This window comes from Salmo trutta, chromosome 23, assembly GCF_901001165.1.
Source record: "Salmo trutta chromosome 23, fSalTru1.1, whole genome shotgun sequence".
Classification (NCBI taxonomy): Eukaryota; Metazoa; Chordata; class Actinopteri; order Salmoniformes; family Salmonidae; genus Salmo; species Salmo trutta.
Window position 1 is genome coordinate 37,870,226 of NC_042979.1, and position 22,087 is coordinate 37,892,312.

At 43.6% G+C, this 22,087-nt stretch overlaps 1 protein-coding gene across 1 annotated transcript; it reads left to right on the forward strand.

Annotated features, from left to right (window-relative positions):
• The first annotated feature begins 81 nt into the window (after positions 1–81).
• Positions 82–21,841, forward strand: LOC115159993 (protein zer-1 homolog). The gene is made up of 16 exons (XM_029710197.1): positions 82–241; positions 972–1,313; positions 1,644–1,794; positions 5,839–6,293; positions 6,651–6,818; positions 7,043–7,157; positions 7,387–7,533; positions 7,780–7,953; positions 14,451–14,666; positions 15,955–15,996; positions 16,318–16,437; positions 16,587–16,702; positions 17,018–17,206; positions 17,474–17,571; positions 17,882–17,984; positions 20,775–21,841. The coding sequence occupies exons 2-16, from the start codon at positions 1,147–1,149 to the stop codon at positions 20,830–20,832; spliced, it is 2,319 nt and encodes a 772-aa protein (XP_029566057.1). The 5' UTR covers positions 82–241; positions 972–1,146; the 3' UTR covers positions 20,833–21,841.
• Positions 21,842–22,087: the final 246 nt, after the last annotated feature.

Below are 22,087 nucleotides of genomic sequence, written 5' to 3' on the forward strand. Positions count from 1 at the left end.
AGGTTTTAACTAACAATGACCATGCAACAACATATAGCTAGCTACTTTCATAAAATGCAAGGAGAATTTTGTTTCTCATTACCTTCCCGTTCCCATGAAGCAATTAATTGCAACACATGAACCGGAAAGGGAGGTTGTTTTGTTGACACGGGCCAACACGAAAAACAGAAGAGAACGTAAATGATTCAAAAAATATAAATTAATTCAATCAACCAATGAACTATCCGTGTGCAAAGCTAAGGTATGATAGTGTCCGATAAACCGTGCAAATGAGTAGTGTTGACAAATCGTGTATATAGCAAGCTAGATCACCAAACATATATTCGCCAGCAGGCTAGCGTTAGCTTAGCTAGCTAGCAATGGATTTGATGTAGCTAGAGTAGTTGGTTAGCACAATAACTATTTGTCATGGTTGCAGGTTACACTTTACATTTATGATACATACAGTTCCCCTGTAAATATACATTACTCTTTTGATCTAGCTACCTCTAGTTAACCACCAAAAAGCGCATCTGTAATTCGTAATAACTCGGCTAGCTACCTAACGTGGCTAGCTAATTAGCTATCTCAAAAACAACAGTTAGTTAGCGGCTAGTTGACAATCATTTGTACTTTATCAATTTGTCGTTGTGTTTAACGTTAGTAGCAAATTAGCTAACTAATTAAATCAAATAGCTAACTAATGTTTCAGAAGCCGCTAAACTAGTTACATAAATATTTAAGCTTGCTTCCGCAAACATTCTTTGCTAATTGATTGACATCAAATTCATGTCATGGAGGTGAAGCCTGTCATTACATGTGTTGCCATTTTGATTTATAGTCCTAAATACAGTTAGCTTGCCACGTAGCTGACAAACTGCTATGACATATACTATTGCCATTTCCCTAAATATGAAGTAAAGTTGTAGATGTCTATCAAAGCAATGTCAAGTAGCCTAATGACTCATGATAATAACTTTGTTTGTCTCCAGCTGCTTCTTGTGTGCCTAAACCCTAAATTAGGGAGGTCTTGAGCACTCTGCCTCTTCTGCGACCACCTCGTGTATCCCGATGCCTACCCTTTGAGAGCTTCCCAGCACCCACTTCCTGAGGCCACCCGATTTGCCCTGTTGTCAAACAGAGGGGAAGGGAGAAGCAGCATCCGACATGGCGGCCAAAGCAGGGGACAACCCCGACAGCCTCATGGCGCTGTCCACGGCCTTCTGCCTGAGGAACCTGAGGAGGACCATGTGCTACATGGGAGACGGGAACAAGCTCTGCCTGCGCTCAGATGTCTTCCTGCCCAGTGAGATCTGTGACAAGCTGGTCAACACGTACGTATAATTGGGATTTGGGACAGGTCCTAATCCTAATGGTCAATATAAGCATGTGGCTTGTAAATAAGTAAGCAGGGTAGTTTAAACACAATTTTTCGCACAATGGTTTTCTTGTTGGTTTACCTCATGTTTCACATTGTTGCTATTGTTTTATGATGTGATTTTGTTATCAATGACTTTATTAGCTGTGAGCTTGGATTTGGATCTTGCAAAAAAATCACATTGAAATGAAAATGCCAACCATAGTTTATGTTCTGACAAATGATAAATTTGATCTTATGTCTTAAATAATAATTTCTCTGCTATTTTATGTATCCATCTTCACAGATACATGGAGCTGGTACATTCGGACAGTAACTTTGAGCCGCAGGACGGCTTCTTTCAGCTGTTCTCGGACCCGCGCAGCACCAGGCTCACCAGGGTGCAGCTGAGGGAGGACCTTGTGCGGGACAGGGACCTGGAGGCCATTGGGAAACAGGTGGGACATAGTGGAGATGGTCTGATCCAAGATATCTTTGTGCTGTATAGCCCCTAGAATTAGGAATTATAATTCTAAAATGGACTTGAACCTTCTCGAACTTTGAGGGTTTATGACATAGCCCCTCTAGTAATTTAATACAATATCTATGGTATAGCCCACATGGACCATATGAGTTGGCTATACAGTACAAACAGATCAGAGACCAAGCTATAGGTAGACTGAGTGGCCTAAAATGCCATACAGCAAAAACACAGGCAGAAAAGGCAGCTGAGGCGCTGATGGGATTTATTAACTTTCACCATCACTTGAAGTCTCATGAGTGCCCCTGCTGCCTTCTTGCTTGTGTTTTTCCTGCAAGAAATAGGTTGGCCGGCAGTTTTTTCTTCTGGAGGACATAAAGTCCCACAAACAACATGGAAGGCGTTGGAATGGTTTCTCCAAGCACCTTAGGCCCAAGCTAACCTCTATAGATATAAGCCATGATGATACCTCCTCTCTATTCAGGACAATACCTCCTTTCAGATCAGGACCAAAACCACATCCAGATGCACTGACACAAAAAAGTAGAAATAAAGGAAAACTATTTTTTTGTATTTGTTTCATTAGTCCATTGTTGACATAGTCCCAAAATGTTGTACTTGTCAGAAATCAAGTTACAGAAATCATACCTGTATGATGCATTTTGCAACTACGTTGAAGGCAGCTTATGGTAGAGAAATTAACATTAAATTCTCTGGCAACAGCTCTGGTGGACATTCCTGCAGTCAGCATGTGAATTGCACTCTCCATCAACATGAGACATTTGTGCCATTGCGTTGTGTGACAAAACTGCACATTTTAGAGTGGCCTTTTATTGTCCCCCAGCACAAGGTGGACCTGTGTAATGACCATGTGGTTTAATCAGCTTCTTGATATGCCACACCTGTCAGGTGTGGGCAAGGGAAAGCTCTTGGGTCACAAACTGCCTCATGCTCGTTCATGTCACTTCACATGCTACTGTATGGCCAGAATTAATCATTGATACCGCAGGTGTCTGCCTCGTATATCCCACCAGAGGAATGCATCACATAACTTAGCTCCAATCAGTGCCTTAGGAAAGTATTCAGACCGCTTGACTTTTTCCACATTTTGTTACGTTAAAGCCTTATTCTAAAATGTATTAAATCGTTTTTTCCTCATCAATCTACACACAATACCCCATAATGACAAAGCAAAAACTGGTTTTTAGACATTTTTGCTAACTCATTAAATATAAAAAATGGAAATATCACATTTTACATAAGTATTCAGACCCCTTTACTCAGTACTTGAAGCACCTTTGGCAGCGATTACAGCCTCGAGTCTTCTTGGGTATGACGCTACAAGCTTGGCACACCTGTATTTGGGGAGTTTCTCCCATTCTTCTCTGCAGATCCTCTCAAGCTCTGTCAGGTTGGATGGGGAGTGTCGCTGCACAGCTCTTTTCAGGTCTCTCGATCGGGTTTAAGTCCGGGCTCTGGCTGGGCCACTCAAGGACATTCAGAGACTTGTCCCGAAGCCACTCCTGCAGTGTCTTGGTTGTGTGCTTAGGGTCGTTGTCCTGTTGGAAGGTGAACTTTCGCCCCAGTCTGAAAACCTGCTCCAGAGCGCTCAGGACTTCATCAAGGATCTCTCTGTACTTTGCTCTGTTCAACTTTCTCTCAATCCTGACTAGTCTCCCTGCTGCTGAAAAACATCCCCACAGCATGATGCTGCCACCCCCATGCTTCACCGTAGGGATGGTGCCAAGTTTCCTCCAGACGTGACACTTGGCATTCAGTCCAATGAGTTCAATCTTGGTTTCATCAGACCAGAGAATCTTGTTTCTCATGGTCTGAGATTCTTTAGGTGCCTTTTGGCAAACTCCAAGCAAGCTGTCGTGTGCCTTTTTGCTGAAGTGTGGCTTCCGTCTGGCCACTCTACCATAAAGGCCTGATTGTTGGAGTGCTGCAGAGATGGAGTGTCCTTCTGGAAGGTTCTCCCATCTCCACAGAGGAACTCTAGAGCTATGTCAGTGACCATCGGGTTCTTGGTCACCTCCCTGACCAAGGCCCTTCTCCCCCAATTGCTCAGTTTGGCCGGGCGGACAACTTTTGGAAGAGTTTTGGTGGTTCCAAACTTATTCCATTTAAGAATGGAGGCCAATGTGTTCTTGGGGACCTTCAATGCTGCAGAAATGTTTTGGTACCCTTCCCCAGATCTGTGCCTCGACACAATCCTGTCTCGGAGCTCTACGGATAATTCCTTCGACCTCATGGCTTGGTTTTAGCTTTAACGTGCACTATCAGCTGTGGGACCTTATATAGACAGGTGTCTGCCTTTCCAAATCATGTCCAATCAATTGAATTTACCACAGGGGGACTCCAAGTTGTAGAAACATCTTAAGGATGATCAATGGAAACAGGATACACCTGAGCTCAATTTGGAGTCTCATAGCAAAGGGTCTGAATACTTATGTAAATAAGGTACTTCTGTTTTTAATAATTCTTTGATAAATTTCTGAACCTGTTTTTGCTTTGTCATTATGGGGTATTGTGTGTAGGTTGCTGAGAGGGGGAAAAAAAATATTTAATCTATTTTAGAATAAGGCTGTAATGTAACAAACTGTGGAAAAGGTCAAGGGGTCTGAATACTTTCAGAAGGCACTGTAAGTTAGTACATTTTCAAACTGCCCCCATTCTTCTGTATAGGCATATTAGTATTTCCGCCAATAAGAATTATTATTATGAAACCATACCGCGGCTTTCAGATCTTGGAGGCGGTTATAGTGGTAGGGGTTATGGCCATGTATTCAAGCCATATATGTGCTATTCACTTACAACCTTTTTAGAAGGCACACACACACTGCCTAGGCTAAATGCTGTGTGTGTGTGTGTCTCACTTGCACACACACATACTCACAGGTACTTATAAAAGGTCAATTGGCCCTTCACCAGTATTGAAGCTGTTCAGTGTGTCTGTGTGGATGTGTACCATCTAGTCATGCACACTGGCCCTGGGGGGAGGACATAGAGGGCTCTTACATTCCTCCTTTAATACTCTCCCATAAACAGGCTTTCATTTTACGGCTGTGTCTACGACTATGTCTACAGCTCCCGTAAACCAGCCTGTATCCTTTTAATGTCTGGAACACTTTTCTGTCAAATGACTGGAGACTTCAACAATTGAAGGCACAATCCATACAGTCCAATGGTATAAGGAATTATGATGTAGTTATAATGTATTATAAGACTTGTCAAGAGCATGTATAAACCTGCCTTATCTCATATGAATGATCCTGACTAAACAGCCATTTTGAGTCAGTTAATGTTGCTACATAGATCATGTTATAAGCCTTATTATAAACTGGGTGGTTCGAGCCCTGAATGCTGATTGGCTGAAAGCCGTGGTATATCAGACCATATACCATCGGTATTAGAAAACATTTATTTTTACTGGTCTAATTACGTTAGTAACCAGTTTATAATAGCAATAAGGCACCTCCGGTGTTTGTGATATATGGCCAATATACCATGGCAAAGGGCTGTGTCCTAGCACTTCTCGTTGTGTCGTATGTAAGAACAGCCCTTGGATGTGGTATATTGGCCATGTACCACACCCCCTTGGGCCTTATTGCTTAATTATATGGCATTATAAAGGCACGCAAATGCTTACAATAAGTGGCATATACTGTTATATGTTAAAGTATTATACCTGCAGGCTTTAGGTAAAGTGTTACCAAACAGATCACTTGCCTTTCTGTATGACTAATTCGGGGAAACAAATCAGTTTATTTGTCACGTGCACATCATACAGCAGTTGTAAACAGTGCAATGAAATGCTGATTAGCAAACTCTTCCTCAGCGATGTTCAGTATCAAAGGTTAAGAAATAGATAATCCAGAATAGCATCACTTAAAAAGTGCACAGACTCAATACTAGGTCAGATTAAAAAAAACACAAGAATATCCGCTAAATACAAGGTCAGTACGACATAGGCTAAACAATGAAACTGACAATCAACATGTTTGGATGATTCTCCCAGGACTTGATAGAGCTTCACCTCACCTACTGCAACAGCCTATCAGCACGCAGCCTAAAGACTCTGGCCAGCTTCCGCCAGACCCTAGTCTCCCTCAGCCTGTTCGGCTGCAGCCACATCTTTTACCGCAAGGGTGGCGCCCCGCTGGCATGCAACGAGGACGACGAGGAAGAGGAGGAGCAGCGGCCTGCCTCCAGACATGCGCTGGAGACAGACTTCAGCTTCCAGGGCTTCAACCGGCTGCGACTGCTCAACCTGGGGGGTCTGCCTGAGGAGGTGGACCCCGAGGCCCTGCTCAAGCCCTTGCCGGCCCTCACCTCTCTGGACCTGTCCGGGGTGCAGCTGCCCAGGGCTGCCTTCCTGGCCCAGTGGAAGGAGAGGCTGGCCTCACTGGTGCTCTACAACGTGGACCTGTCAGAGGAGCTGGTCAACACTGTGGTGGAGCTGGGACACCTCAGGTGAGCTGTGAGGGGCAGGGTTTAATCTTGGTAACTGGGTAAAATAAACTGGTTTTTCTCTCAGGGCCCTTGTTTCTGGAATAACCATAAGAATTTTCTTGATTTAGGAACTTGAGAGTTAAAGATATGCTGCCCGATACTGTGTGTGTGTAGTTGTTTTCAGTCCAGTAGACCATGCCTAGGTGATAATTACAGATGTACCGTTTTGAGCAATAATTGATCAAGAACTGTTGATCTGTTAATAACTCAGTTAATAACTCAACTTGTCAACTTGAATTCTCTAAATTAAGTAAACATCACTCTTTGTGCAGTAGGCTTGTAAAATCTTCTGTACCCTTCTCTCTTTGTGTTCCCCAGGCACCTGGATATCTCCCGAGAGCGCACCTCCAAGTTCAAAATGACCCGTAAGATCCTGACGGCCATCGTGCAGGGCCTGGTCAACCTGGTGTCGTTGGACATCTCAGGCCACATCATGCTGGACAACTGCACAGTCCCACACCTCGAGGAGGCCATGGGACGTCCAAGGTGAGCCACTTGTGTGACATAATTCGTGAAGCATCTATGAAGTCCTTATGAAGACTTTGTGTATGATATACTTTCTGACTTGCTTGCTAAAACTATGTCCTGTAAATAGTAGGACTGGTTGATGTAATCCCTCTTTCTAAAAAATATCTGTACGTTTCCCATGTTATGTAAATATGACAGACTCATGTGTTCTCTTTCTCTCTCTGTCTTTCTGTCTCTTTCAGCATTGAGCCCTGCAAGAGCAGCATCTACCCTTTCCAGGAGCTGAAGAGACCTCTGCAGTTTCTGGGGCTCTATAACACCACTCTTTGTAATGTAACGCACATCCCTGCGTACAAGGTGAAGTTAGACCAGGGGTTTCCTTGAGAGCTACTGGCCATGCAGGCTTTTGCTCCAGCCCATCATTAACATCAAATGAATCAACTAATTAAGGGCTTGGGCTTGTGTTATTATAGGGTTAGACCAAAAACCTGCATGCCCAGTAGCTTTCACATCTCTCGTGTGTGTCTGTGTGTATGTGTTGTTGTCGTGGTGCTTAATGCTTCACATCTATTGTGTCCCTGTTTAGGTCACAGGCTCCAAGAATGAAGACCAGGTCCTGAATGCCATCGAGGCCTACACAGAGTTCCGCCCGGAGTTGGCCCACCGTGCAATCAACCAGCTGTTTGACATTGCCAGGATACAGCACTGCAGCCAGCTACTGCGGGCACTGCAGGTTAGGGACCTCTTTGATTTAAATGAAAGTGTCCGAAAATTAAACCTTCAATGCTTTAGATAGGGTGATTGACATCAAAGTGGAAAGTTTAGTTAAGTCTCTTTCATTTTGATACTGTAGGATCCCACTTCTGACACCAATAAAGTTTGAAAAACAGCTAGCTGTACTTTCATTTATTTGACCGAGTTACCTCTCAAGGGTTCATTATCAGTTTATCTCCTGGCTGTCTTATTGTGATCTCCCCAGCTGGTGATTGCTGCACTGAAGTGTCATAAGTACGAAAAGAGCGTCCAGGTGACGGGCAGCGCGGCCCTCTTCTACCTGACCAACACTGAGTACCGCAGCGACCAGAGCATGAGGCTACGCCGGCAGGTCATCCAGGTGGTGCTCAACGGCATGGAGCAGTACCAGGAGGTCACGGTAAAGTCAAGTCTCTCCCCTCAGTGAAACTGCAAAGTTAATTCCCTTCACAAATTTAAAAGGACTGGATTGGTATGAATTAGGGCTGAAGGAGTTTAATCATAGGGGTGTGCAGAGTACTCGGGCAAAAGGAGTATTGTAAGAAGGATTTGGGGAATTTTCTGGATACGATTATGATCAGAGTAATTTTTAGTTATTATCTGTGATTGGAAAATAAGTTATTTTCAGCTGCCAGGTGCCTCCCGGGTGGCGCAGTGGTCTAAGGCACTGCACAGCAGTGCTAGCTGTGCCACTAAATCAAATCAAATTTTATTAGTCACATGCACCAAATACAACAGGTGAAGACCTCACGGTGAAATGCTTACTTATTATGAGCCCCTAACCAACAATGCAGTTTAAAATATATATATATTTTTTTAAAGTAACAAGTAATTAAAGAGCAGCAGTACTGGTACAGAGTCGATGTGCGGGGCCACCGGTTAGTCGAGGTAATATGTACATGTAGGAGTTATTAAAGTGACTATGCATAGATGATAACAACAGAGAGTAGCAGCTGTGTAAAAGGAGGGAATGCAAATAGTCTGGGTAGCCATTTGATTTGATGTTCAGGAGTCTAATGGCTTGGGGTTAGAAGCTGTTTAGAAGCCTCTTGGACCAAGTCTTGGCGCTTCGGTACCGCTTGCCGTGCGGTAGCAGAGAGAACAGTCTGTGACTAGGGTGGCTGCAGTCTTTGACAATTTTTAGGGTCGTCTTCTGACACCGCTTGGTATAGAGGTCCTGGATGGCAGGAAGCTTGGCCCCAGTGATGTACTTGTTCGTACGCACTACCCTCTGTATTGCCTTGCGGTTAGAGGCCGAGCAGTTGCCATACCAGTGATGCAACCAGTCAGGATGCTCTCGATGGCGCAGCTGTAGAACCTTTTGAGGATCTGAGGACCCATGCCAAATCTTACCATTCTCCTGAGATGGAATGGGTTTTGTCGTGCCCTCAAATCGACTGTCTTGGTGTGCTTGGACCATGTTAGTTTGTTGGTGATGTGGGCTCCAAGGAACTTGAAGTTCTCAACCTGCTCCACTACAGCCCCGTCGATGAGGATGGGGGCGTGCTCGGTCCTCTTTTTCCTGTAGTCCCCAATCATCTCCTTAGTCTTGGTTATGTTGAGGGATTGTTTGTTATTCTGGCACCAACCGGCCAGGTCTCAGCCTATAGGAAGGAGGTCAGTCTCGTCATTGTCGGTGATCAGGCCGACAAACTGTTGCGTCATCGGAAAACTTAATGATGGTGTTGGAGTCGTGCCTGGCCATGCAGTCATGAGTGAACAGGGAGTACAGGAGGGGACTGAGCACACACCCCTGATGGGCCCCGTGTTGAGGATCAGCGTGGCGGATGTGTTGTTACCTACCATTACCACCTGGGGGTGGCCCGTCAGGAAGTCCAGGATCCAGTTGCAGAGGGAGGTGTTTAGTCCTAGGGTCCTTAGCTTATTGATGAGTTTTGAGAGCACTATGGTTTTGGAACGCTGAGCTGTAGTCAATGAATAGCATTCTCACATAGGTATTCCTTTTTGTCCAGGTAGGAAAGGGCAGTGTGGAGTGCAATAGAGATTGCATCATCTGTGGATCTGTTAGAGCGGTATGCAAATTTGGGTAGGTCTAGGGATAATGGTGTTGATGTGACCCATGACCAGCCTTTCAAAGCACTTCATGGCTACAGACATGAGTGCTACGGGTCGGTAGTCATTTAGGCAGGTTACAATAGTGTTCTTGGGCGCAGGCATTATGGGGGTCTGCTTAAAACATGTTGGTATTACGGACTTGGACAGGGAGAGGTTGAAAATGTCAGTGAAGACACTTGCCAGTTGGTCAGCACATGCTCACAGTACACGTCCTGGTAATCCGTCTGGCCCTGCAGCCTTGTGAATGTTGACCTGTTTAAAGGTCTTACTCACATGGGCTGCGGACAGCGTGATCATGCATATTTCAGTGTTATTTGCCTCGAAGCGAGAATAGAAGTAGTTTAGCTCGTCTGGTTGGCTCGTGTCACTGGGCAGCTCACAGCTGTGCTTCTCTTTGTAGTCGGTAATGGTTTGCAGGCCCTGTCACATCCGACGAGCATCAGAGCCGGTGTAGTACGATTCAATCTTAGTCCTTTATTGACGGTTTGCCTGTTTGATGGTTCGTCGGAGGGCATAGTGGGATTTATTATAAGCTTCCGGGTTAGAGTCCCACTCCTTGAAAGCGACAGCTCTAGCCTTTAGCTCAGTGCGGATGTTGGCTGTAATCCATGGCTTCTGGTTGGAGTATGTACATACGGTCACTGTGGGGACGACGTCATCGATGCACTTATTGATGAAGCCGATGACTGAATCCCGGAACATATTCCAGTCTGTGCTAGCAAAACAGTCCTGTAGCTTAGCATCTGCTTCATCTGACCGCTTTTTTATTGATCGAGTCACTGGTGCTTCCTGCTTTAATTTTAGCTTGTAAGCAGGAATCAGGAGGATAGCATTATGGTCAGATTTGCCAAATGGAAGGCTAGGGAGAGGTTTGTATGCATCTTTGTGTGGTGGTTAAAGGTGGTCAAGAGTTTTTATTTATTTATTTTTTCGTCTGGTTGCACATTTAACATGCTGTAAGAAATTTGGTAAGACGGATTTAAGTTTCCCTGCATTAAAGTCCCTGGCCACTAGGAGCGTCGCCTCTGGGTGAGTTTTTTTCCTGTTTGCTTATGGTGGAATACAGCTCATTGAGTGCGGTCTTAGTGCCAGCATCAGTCTGTGGTGGTATGTAGACAGCTACGAAAAATACAGATAATCTCTTTAGGTAGATAGTGCAGTCTACAGCTTATCATGAGATACTCTACCTCAGTCGAGCAAAACCTTGAGACTTCTTTAGATATCGTGCACTAGCTGTTATTTACAAATATACAGTTGAAGTCGGAAGTTTACATATACCTTATCCAAATACATCTAAACTTTTTACAATTCCTGACATTTAATCCTAGTAAAAATTCCCTGTCTTAGGTCAGTTAGGATCACCACTTTATTTTAAGAATGTGAAATGTCAGAATAATAGTGGAGTGATTTATTTCAGCTTTTATTTCTTTCATCACATTCCCAGTGGGTCAGAAGTTTACATACTCAATTAGTATTTGGTAGCATTGCCTTTAAATTGTTTAACTTGGGTCCAACCTTTCGGTTAGCCTTCCCCAAGCTTCCCACAATAAGTTGGGTGAATTTTGGCCCATTCCTCCTGACAGAGCTGGTGCAACTGAGTCAGGTTTGTAGGCCTCCTTGTTCGCACACACTTTTTCATTTCTGCACACAAATGTTCTATAGGATTGAGGTCAGGGCTTTGTGATGGCCACTCCAATACCTTGACTTTGTTGTCCTTAAGCCATTTTGCCACAAATGTGGAAGTATGCTTGGGGTCATTGTCCATTTGGAAGACCCATTAGCGACCAAGCTTTATTTTCCTGACTGATGTCTTGAGATGTTGCTTCAGTATATCCACATCATTTTTCTACCTCATGATGCCATCTATTTTGTAAAGTGCACCAGTCCCCCCTGCAGCAAAGCACCCCCACAACATGATGCTGCCACTCCCGTGCTTCACGGTTGGGATGGTGTTCTTTGGCTTGCAAGCCTCCCCCTTTTTCCTCCAAACATAAAGATGGTCATTATGGCCAAAGAGTTCTATTTTTGTTTCATCAGTCCAGAGGACATTTCTCCAAAAAGTATGGTCTTTGTTTTTTTATGGCGGTTTTGGAGCTGTGGCTTCTTCCTTGCTGAGCGGCCTTTCAGGTTATGTCAACATAGGAATCGTTTTACTGTGGATATCTATTTTTGTATCTGTTTCCTCCAGCATCTTCACAAGGTCTTTTGCTGCTGTTCTGGGATTGATTTGCACTTTTCGCACCAAAGTACGTTCATCTCGAGGAGACAGAATGCTTCTCCTTCCTGAGCGGTATGATGGCTGCGTGGTCCCATGGTGTTTATACTTGCGTACTATTGTTTGTACAGATGAACGTGGTACCTTCAGGTGTTTGGAAATTGCTCCCAAGGATGAACAAGACTTGTGGAGGTCTACAATATTTTTTTCTGAGGTCTTGGCTAATTTCGTTTGAATTTCCCATAATGTCAATGATTTTGTGAATTATAAGTGAAAAAAAATGTCTTACCCTATTTTTGGAAAAATTACTTGTCAGGCACAAAGTAGATGTCCTAACCGACTTGCCAAAACTATAGTTGGTTAACAAGACATTTGTGGAGTGGTTGAAAAACGAGTTTTAATGACTTCCAACTTCAACTGTACATAGTCCGCCGCCCCTTGTCTTACAAGACGCTGCTGTTCTATCCTGCCGATACAGCGTATAACCAGCCAGCTGTATGTAGATAATGTCGTCTTTCAGCCACGATTCCGTGAAACATAAGATATTACAGTTTTGAATGTCCCGATGGTAGTTTAATCTTCCGTATAGGTCATTGATTTTAGTTTCCAAAGATTGTACGTTTGCTAGTCGAATGGAAGGCAGTAGGGGTTTATTCGATCTCCTACGAATTTTCAGAAGGCAGTCCGCCCTCTAGCCCCATTTTCTCCGCTTTTTCTTCATGCAAATGACGGGGTTCTGGGCCTGTTCCCGGGAAAGCAGTATGTCATTTACGTCAGACTCATTAAAGGAAAAAAAGGATTCTGCCAGTTCGTGGTGAGTAATCGCAGTTCTGATGTCCAGAAGTTATTTTTGGTCATAAGAGACGGTAGCAGCAACATTATGTACAAAATAAGTAAAATAATTGTTACAAACAAAGCAAAGAAACGAACAAAAAAACACAATTGGTTAGGAACACGTAAAACGTCAGCCGCCTTCTCCGGGTGCCATCTAGAGATCCTGGTTCGAGTCCAGGCTCTGTCGCAGCCAGCCGCAACCGGGAGACCCATTGGGCGGCGCACAATTTGCCCAGCGTCGTCGGGGATAGGGGAGGGTTTGGCCTGCAGGGATGGCTTGTCCCATCACGCTCTCTCAATCTATCAGATGTCCCATCTGCTGTTTCCTGAAGTCCACGATCTTCACTTTTGTTTTGCTAACAGCATGTCCCCAGCTAGCCATGTTCTGTGAAACTGAGTATGTTACTCTTTGGAAAGCAACTCTTGCCCTAATTTCGTCAACTTTGTTAACTAGGGACTGGGCATTAGTGAGTAATATACTCGGAAGCGGTGGGTGGTGTGCATGCATCCGAAGCCTCACTAGAAGACCGCTCCAGCCCCCTCTCCTCCAATAACGTTGTTTTGGGTCGGCCTCTGGAATCAGTTCAAATTCCCTGGGAGGTGCAGACAAAAGATCCGCTTTGGGAAAGTTGTATTCCTGGTCGTAGTGCTGGTTGTGCTGGTAAGTTGACGTCTCTCTGATATCCAATAGTTCTTCCCGGCTGTATGTAATAACACTTAAGGTTTTCTGGGCTAACAATGTAAGAAATAATACATTAATAAAACTAAATACGTCACAGTTTCCTAAGGACTTGAAGCCAAGCTGCCATCTCTATCTGGCCGGGTGCAATGCACGCTGACACGATCGCCAGGTGTACAGTGTTTCCTCTGACACATTAGTGTGGCTGGCTTCCGGGTTAAGTGGGCATGGTGTCAAGAAGAAGTGCGGCTTGGCTGGGTTGTGTTTCGGAGGACTCACGGCTCTCGACCTTCCCGAGTCCGTACGGTAGTTGCAGCAATGGGACAAGACTGTAACTAACAATTGGATACCACGAAATTGGGGAGAAAAAAAAAGCTGCCAGCACGCATCTTTCTCATGAAACTCAAACAAGTGCAAGCACTTGGAAGGGGCTACATGCTCTAAGTAATTCAACTGGCTAGTTCTGCTGTCCGTAAAGAAATGGGTGGGCTGTAGCTTGATTCTGCTGCTACGATTGGATCGAGCGAAGCTGTATCGCCGTTCACTCGCTTCATAATTTCACCGGTCACTTCTCCTTCATGTATTGGTCCACAATATTTAGATGTGTTGCCTGCTGCTAGTCTGCTACTAAATCAAATGGTGAGGACCTTTGCTAGCAAACTATCAATGTGTATAATGTCTTAAAGTAGAGTGACTGTAGGAAAAGAAACAAGATGCTCGTTCTTGGTGACAGAACTTGTCTCCCCGCTGCAAGTTGAGAACACACACACACATCTGCTGCTCCTGATCTGCAGCTTTCTTGATCTATATAAGTGAAGGGAGACTATAAGCTACATTTGTAACTTCTATTTTGGCATTTAAAACATTACTCATCTCTATTTAGGCATTTTAAAAACTTTTTCCAGATCACGAGTATCATCTGATCTATCAACTGTCAATTTACAAATACGATTATGGCCAGATCGGCACACCCCTAGTTTAAACCATATTCCTCACTCACATTCCCCCTTTCCTCTTCCCTTCTTTAAACCGTATTCCTCACTCACATTTCCTCTCCCCCCCTCGTCTCTCACCTCCCCCATTCTCCCCCCAGGTTCAGAGGAACTGCTGCCTGACACTGTGTAACTTCAGCATCCCCGAGGAGCTGGAGTTCCAGTACGGCCGGGTCAACCTGCTGCTGCTGAAGATCCTGGAGCCGGCCCGGCAGGACGAGTCCATCCAGCGCATCGCCGTGCACCTCTGCAATGCCCTGGTTTGCCAAGTGGACAACCATCACAAGGAAGCTGTGGGCAAGATGGGCTTCGTCAAGGTAGGAGAGACTGCTATTTTGTTTGTTCGATTGTTTACCTATATCAAACACTCACTTGTACATTGCACACAACATTGGCTTTGTCAAGATGGGGAAGACTCACATTGATAGCCATAACCTTATACACAAATTGGTACACTTGTCACTTACACACAATCCAGGGTTTCTGTAAGGAAAATGTGGCGCCGGACATCGACCAGCAGCATTTTAATTTACCGGTCCATATGCATTGGGTGTGTAACCTGATTAGGTCGTCCATCCACAGTGCTCAGAATGACAGAAATCACATTTATATTATGGTCATTCATATTAACAGAACATGCAAGTCGAGGATACAACGATGTGTGGTCCTTCTTACTCAAAGTGCACATCAGAATTCGGTATGTTAGATTAACTGTCCACATGTACTTTTCCTCAGCCAACAAGATGAGTAACGAACAGAAAAATCACTAGCCTATGTCAATCTACTATCCCCCATAGCAGAAAAGTTTACCTATTCTATTGGCCAGTTTATCGAGAAAGAAATGGCCTATTCCAAACAAAGTCTGGGACCGTTGTGGGAAGATAGATCCCAAATTCATACAACCAGTAGGCCTAGGCTACATAAAAGTCTGATGCAACGGTTCAGAATGTTTAGCTTAAAATGTTGATTATCTATTAATTCTTCACATTCTAAGCGCAGCAATGTGCATAAGGCAGTAGGCTACGCGCGAATGTTTGTTCCATGATGCAATTAGCGGTGAATCACGGGTTCATGTGACAAAGATGAAAATGTCAGTTTGAAATTTAGAAAGAGGAGAGATCTAATATGCAACAACTAGCATGGGTTGCTAATATGACTAGGCTTGTGCCTTTGGCTCATTGCAAAGTGGTGTGTGAGGCACAGATGAAGCCTACTTTCCGTTGCCTATGTTTGCTGTTTGAGATGCTGTAGCAGCAGCTCTCGCGCTGTCTGACAGATTTTCTGCTCAAAGGCTCTGTATCTGTATTCGTGTGATAAATAAGATACATAATGAATATACTGCACACATACGGCAATCGAATTCCACTACATCGATTGGTATTTCCATCATTGAAGGGGCCAAAAAGCAGCGTTTCGCAATGGGATTTTTTTCTTCTCCCGGACAATTGGCCAGCGGCAATTTTATTTATTTAAAAAAAAAAATGTATCTGCCAAAGCTGGCTATTACCGGCTAACAGAAACCCTGACGCATTCGTACACACACACACACAGGTCATTGATGTGTTTTTGGAAGTCATCTCTTGGGTTATTTCTTTTTTTCTTCAGACAATGTTGAATCTAATACAGAAAAAGCTACAGGACAGGATGGTGAGTCATGTTTTGTTTGTTTCTTTAACACCCCTACCATTCCACAAGTGCAGACTCCTTCCTACATCTCGTCTGAAATGACCTCACAGAACCTGCAAACTGGATTGAGCCACATCACAATCATATTGTCATGAGTCATAGCTCTTAGCTCATTCCAGACCTAATAGTATTTTGACATGCAACCCTTAAGAAAACATTGCATGTGTTAAGCCAATTCAAGTGTACTGTCTGGAACGGCATTGCCTAGCTGACTGATGAGTCTACCTAGAGATCACTTTGGATAAAACATATGCCAACTGAATTTTGTTTATCTTTCTACAGTGTGACCAGGTTATGGAGTTCTCCTGGAGCGCACTGTGGAACATCACTGACGAGACTCCAGACAACTGTCAGATGTTCCTCAACTGTAGGGGCATGAGCCTCTTCCTGGACTGCCTGAAGGTTAGCTAGGGCATCTCACCTTTTCATAACCACCATTTTTTGTTAAAATATGCAATCAATGTACTCCATCTGAAATGAAATACAATTCCTTCTCCCATCATGCAGTGCCTTGCTTGTGTATCACCTTTTTGTCCTCCACTGCCTGTCAGGAGTTTCCAGACAAGCAGGAGCTCCACCGTAACATGCTGGGGCTGCTGGGTAATGTGGCAGAAGTGAGGGCTCTGCGGCCACAACTCCTCACCCCACAGTTCATCTCTGTCTTCAGGTAAGAGAATGTCCATTGTCTGTATTGAATTGTTAAATGCAGTATTGACTGATCCTGCTGCCATCTTGGACCAGGGGCCTTTTGTATCAAGCGTCCCAGAGTTGGAGTGCTGATTTAGGATAGGTTTTGCCTTTTGGATCACAGTGAATAAGATTACATGGACAGGAGGGATCTTATCCTAGATCAGCACTCCTACTCTGAGACGCTTGATACATACGGTCCCAGATCTGTCTTGCAATAGAGATTTTATCTCATTGAGACTAACCTGGATAAATAAAGCTGGATTCTGCTTTCCTGACTGTTCTGTGGTGACAGTGACCTGCTGGACAGCAAGGCGGATGGGATCGAGGTGTCCTATAACGCTTGTGGGGTGCTGTCCCACATCGTGTTTGATGGGCCAGAGGCATGGGGAATGGAGGAGCCGCTGAGGGACACGGTCATGGACAAGATGATGGCTGCTATCCAGAGCTGGGATGTCACCTCCCGCCGGAATATCAACTACAGGTAAACAGAGAACTCAATGGAGATGAGTCTCTGGAGACAGTTACAATTGTCATTCTGGAGACGGTTACAAATGATCCCAACTACAATTGGATATATCCTCAAATTGTATAAGTAGATTGTCAGGGAAAGATTTAACTATAGCTGAACTTGTAAAGCAACCTTTTAGACATGCAAATGCATTTCACTTTTCATGTATACGTTTTCCGAATTAACACTTGAATTAACTCACATTTTCTGAATTAACACTCCCTCCACTTTTCTTTTCAGATCCTTTGAGCCTATCCTGCGCCTGCTGCCCCAGAGCATCGCCCCAGTCAGTCAGCATTGGGCCACGTGGGCACTCTTCAACCTGGTGTCAGTCTACCGTGAGTATCAATACAAAGACGAATCCCGCTTTTGACACCAGTAAGCAAGTTGCCAGGTAAACTCGCTTATTGGTGTCAGCGTTGGAATCAGTCTTTGCCACATTGTATCAATTTGAGAGACCTCCGAGGTCAGTTATTTCTTTCATGTTTATTGTTGCATTATGAATAGCATAATTGTGGATTCACTTTTGGAGTAATTGTTTTTCAAGAGAATACTGCCCACTACCCACACTTTGTCACTCATCAGGGAAAGATTTCTGCTTTCTAGTAAAAAGTTATTCTCAGTTATTTTCTTCCTTTCCTCCCACAGCGAGTAAGTACTGCCCTCTGCTGGTCAAGGAAGGAGGGATCGTTCTCTTGGAGAAGGTGCTGGAGCTCCAGACATCACACGAAGAGACCAAGGACATGGCGCGGTATGACCTCACCTATTAACCCACCCAACCTTTGAACTGATCAGTAAAGCAATGAAAATAAGCAATCATCCCAGAAAAGTGATAGCCCACGTTAACATATGCAGCTTAAGGAACAAGGTTCATGAAATTAATAACTTGCTAGTAACAGATGACATTCATATTCTGACTATCTCTGAAACTCACTTAGACAACACCTTTAATACAGTGGTAGCAATACAAGGTTATAACATGTATTGAGAAGACAGAAATGGCAGTGGTGGAGGTGTTGCTGTTTTATATTCAAAACCACATTCCTGTAAAGATTAGAGAGGATCTCATGTTAAATACTGTTGAAGTAATGTGGCTACAGGTTCATCTGCCTCACCTAAAGCCCATTCTTGTGGGAAGCTGCTATAGACCACCAAGTGCTAACAGTCAGTATCTGGATAATGTGTGAAATGCTTGACAATGTTTGTGATTTAAATATTGACTAGCTTTCATCAAGCTGCCCACTCAAGAAAAGCTTCAAACTGTAACCAGTGCCTGCAACCAGGTTCAGGTTATCAGTCAACCTACCAGGGTAGTTACAAACAGCATAGGAATGAAATCATCACGTATTGATCACTTCTTTACTAAGGCTGCAGAAATGTGCTTGAAAGCAGTATCCAGATCCATTGGATGTAGTGATCACAATATAGAGGCCATATCTAGGAAAACCAAAGTTCCAAAGGCTGAGCCTAATATAGTGTATAAGAGGTCATACAATAATTTTTGTAGTGATTCCTATGTTGTTGATGGAAAGAATATTTGTTGGTCCGTGGTGTGTAATGAGCAAACAGACGTTGCACTTGACACATTTATGAAATTGCTTATCCCAGTTACTAATAAGCACGCACCCATTAAGAAAATGACTGTTAAAACTGTTAAATTCCCTTGGATTGGTGTAGAATTTAAAAAATTGTATGGTTGAGAGGGATGAGGCAAAGGGAATGGCAAATAAGTCTGGCTGCACAACCGATTGACAAACGTACTGCAAATTGAGAAATCATGTCACTAAACTGAATAAAAAGAAGAAATTACTCTATGAAACAAAGATAAATGACAAAGAATGATCTAAATAAAGCTTTGGAGCACCTTCAATTCAATTTTGGGAAAAAAGGCAAACTCAGCTCCGTCATTCATTGAATCAGATGCTTCATTCATTACAAAACCGACTGATATTGCCAACTACTTTAATGATTTTTTCATTGGCAAGATTAGCAAATTTAGGCATGACATGCCAGCAACAAAGCTGACATTACACATCCAAGTATATGTAACCAAATTATGAAAGACAAGAATTGTAATTTTAAATTCCATAAAGTGAGTGTGGAAGAGGTGAAAAGGAGTCTGATAAATTGGATTGAACATTTCTGAGGATAATAGCTGATGATATTGCCACTATTTGCCATGTCTTCAATTTATGCATACTGGAAAGTGTGTGCCCTCAGGCCTGGAGGGAAGCAAAAGTCACTCCGCTACATAAGAATAGTACAGCCCTCTTTATTGTCTCAAATAGCTAACCAATCAGCCTGTTACCAACCCTTGTAAAGTTTTGGGGGAAATTGTGTTTGACCAGATACAATGCTATTTTACAGTAAACAAATTGACAGACTTTCGGCACGCTTATAGGGAAGGACATTCAACAAGCACAGCACTTACACAAATAACTGATGATTGGCTGAGAGAAATTTATGATAAAAAGATTGCGGGGGCTGTTTTGTTAGACTTAACATTATCGATCATAGTCTGCTGTTGGAAAACATATGTGTTATGGCTTTACACTCCCTGCTATATTGTGGATAAAGAGTTACCTGTCTAACAGAACACAGAGGGTGTTCTTTAATGGAAGCCTCTCTAACATAATCCAGGTAGAATCAGGAATTCCCCAGGGCGGCTGTCTAGGTCCCTTACTTTTTTCAATCTTTACTAACCACATGCGTCTATGTTTGCGGATGACTCAGCACTATACACGTCAGCTACTATAGCAACTGAAATGACTGTAACACATAACAAAGAGCTGTAGTTCATTTCAGAATGCGTGGCAAGGAGTAATTTTGTCCTAAATATTTCAAAAACTAAAAGCATTGTATTTGGGACAAATCATTTACTAAACCGGGAACCTCAACTAAATCTTGTAATAAATAATGTGGAAGTTGAGGTGACTAAACTGCTTGGGGTAACCTTGGATTGTAAACTGCCATGGTCAAAACCTATTGATACAACAGTAGCTAAAATGGGGAGAAATCTGTCCAAAATGAAGCGCTGCTCTGCCTTCTTAACAGCACTATCAACAAGGCAGGTTCTACGGGCCCTAGTTTTGTTGCACCTGGACTACTGTTCAGCCGTGTGTTCAGGTGCCACAGAGTGACTTAGGAAAATTGCAATTGGCTCAGAACAGGGCAGCACTGCTGGCCCTTGGATGTACACAGAGAGCAAACATTAATAATATGCATGTTAACCTCTCCTGGCTCAAAGTAGAGGAGAGATTGACTTCATCACTACTTGTATTTGTGAGAGGTATTGACATGTTGAATGCACTGAGCTGTCTAAGTGACTAGCACATAGCTCAGACACCCATGCATACACCACAAGACATGCCACCACATGTCTCTTCACAGTCCCCAAAGTCCAATGATTTGAAATGTAGTTAATAAATTGAGGACTGCCCTAATCCCCCTGCCCTTAATTTATCTGTTGACTTGAATTAGAATGGAGCCCAAACCGGGTGAATTAAATGAAAATGCTGACACCTCCCTTCCTCTGTTTCAGGAAAGTGATGGAGCAGTGTGAGAATTTCAAAGAAGACCCAATGGAAACAGCGAGGTAGACAACGATCAGCAGAGGTCGACGTCAGGGGAGCAACACCGCTATACAAACAAAAAGGCAACTTCATAGGAACCATTGTTTACTATCTTCTCACCACAAGGGTCAATTGTGTGCATCGATTTACTGTAGAGCAGAGCAACAGTTTTTTGCCTCTCGGCCAGCCTTTCTGGACAGAACCTTGTTATGCGACACTATTAGGAAGTTGAGATATGGTGCACGGAGTTGGTGTGTGTTTTATTTGTGTTGCACATGATAAGCATCATTTGTATAATGGATTTGTGTTCTCTTATTGGTTTGTTTTGCTTTTTGGTGTGCGTGCTTGTCCTTGTCTGAGTGTGAGCATGCTAGAGTGCGTGAGTGTGCTACAGTGTGTGTGTGTATGAAAGGACGTATGTGCGTGCATGTGTTTATAATAAGGTTCAAAACACTGGGGAGATGTTTGCCTCTTTGTAAACAAAACGGAGGTTATTATTGTCTTTCTCCCCTTAGTCTGTTCTATTGGGTCTAGTGAGAGGCCCTCCATTATATAAGCTGAGTTTCCAACACAGCGTCATCAGAGAGCTCCATTATGCCCATCATGATCCTTCTCAGATTCCTTGGTCCTCTCAGATTTCTGACACAGAAATTCTAAATGGATGACCCCATGAGATGTGGAAGGTGGTTAGTTTTATCCCATGCAGCACTGATCTGTGGACAGTTGTTATTGCGCAGTGAAGTTGTTATGTCTGTGGAAGCCTCTACATCCCATACTGATTGAGAGCGTAACCGTGGACTGTAACCATGACGATGACCCCGGCAGAAGTCTTCCTAGATCCTGTGGCATGGTGAAGGACTTTATTTAGTTTTTCGTTGTAGATATTTGGAGTTGTCTGTCCCATCTTTGTTTCGGTCTGTCTGTTTTTATGCTATATGATTATAAACACTCCTATGATTTAATCTGTACATCTAGGCTTGGTTCCCAATTCTTTACATACAGGTAACTGCCAAAATAAAGAAAGCACTTGAGTAAATTAGAGTTCTGATGGCTCTTATGGTGTGGGATGCATTTTCCTGACATGTTTTAGGTTCTCTCAACTCCTTAGAGGGAAAGGTAAACGGCAAAAAGATATACACAGCAATTCTGAGTGATCACCTTCAACCTATGGTGAATCATTTCTATCCTGATGGGAGTGGACTCTTCCAGGATGACAATGCCCCCAGCCACACACACACACACACACACACACACACAAGTGGTCACAATGGTTTGATGGGCA

Excerpts from the sequence above, each read along its gene's own strand:
- LOC115159993 (XM_029710197.1), top strand. The coding sequence starts at position 1,147 with ATGGCGGCCAAAGCAGGGGACAACCCCGACAGCCTCATGGCGCTGTCC. Across the intron at positions 7,954-14,450 it reads AGCAGTACCAGGAGGTCACG|GTTCAGAGGAACTGCTGCCT; the intron begins GTAAAGTCAAGT and ends TTCTCCCCCCAG. Across the intron at positions 17,572-17,881 it reads CAACCTGGTGTCAGTCTACC|CGAGTAAGTACTGCCCTCTG; the intron begins GTGAGTATCAAT and ends TTCCTCCCACAG.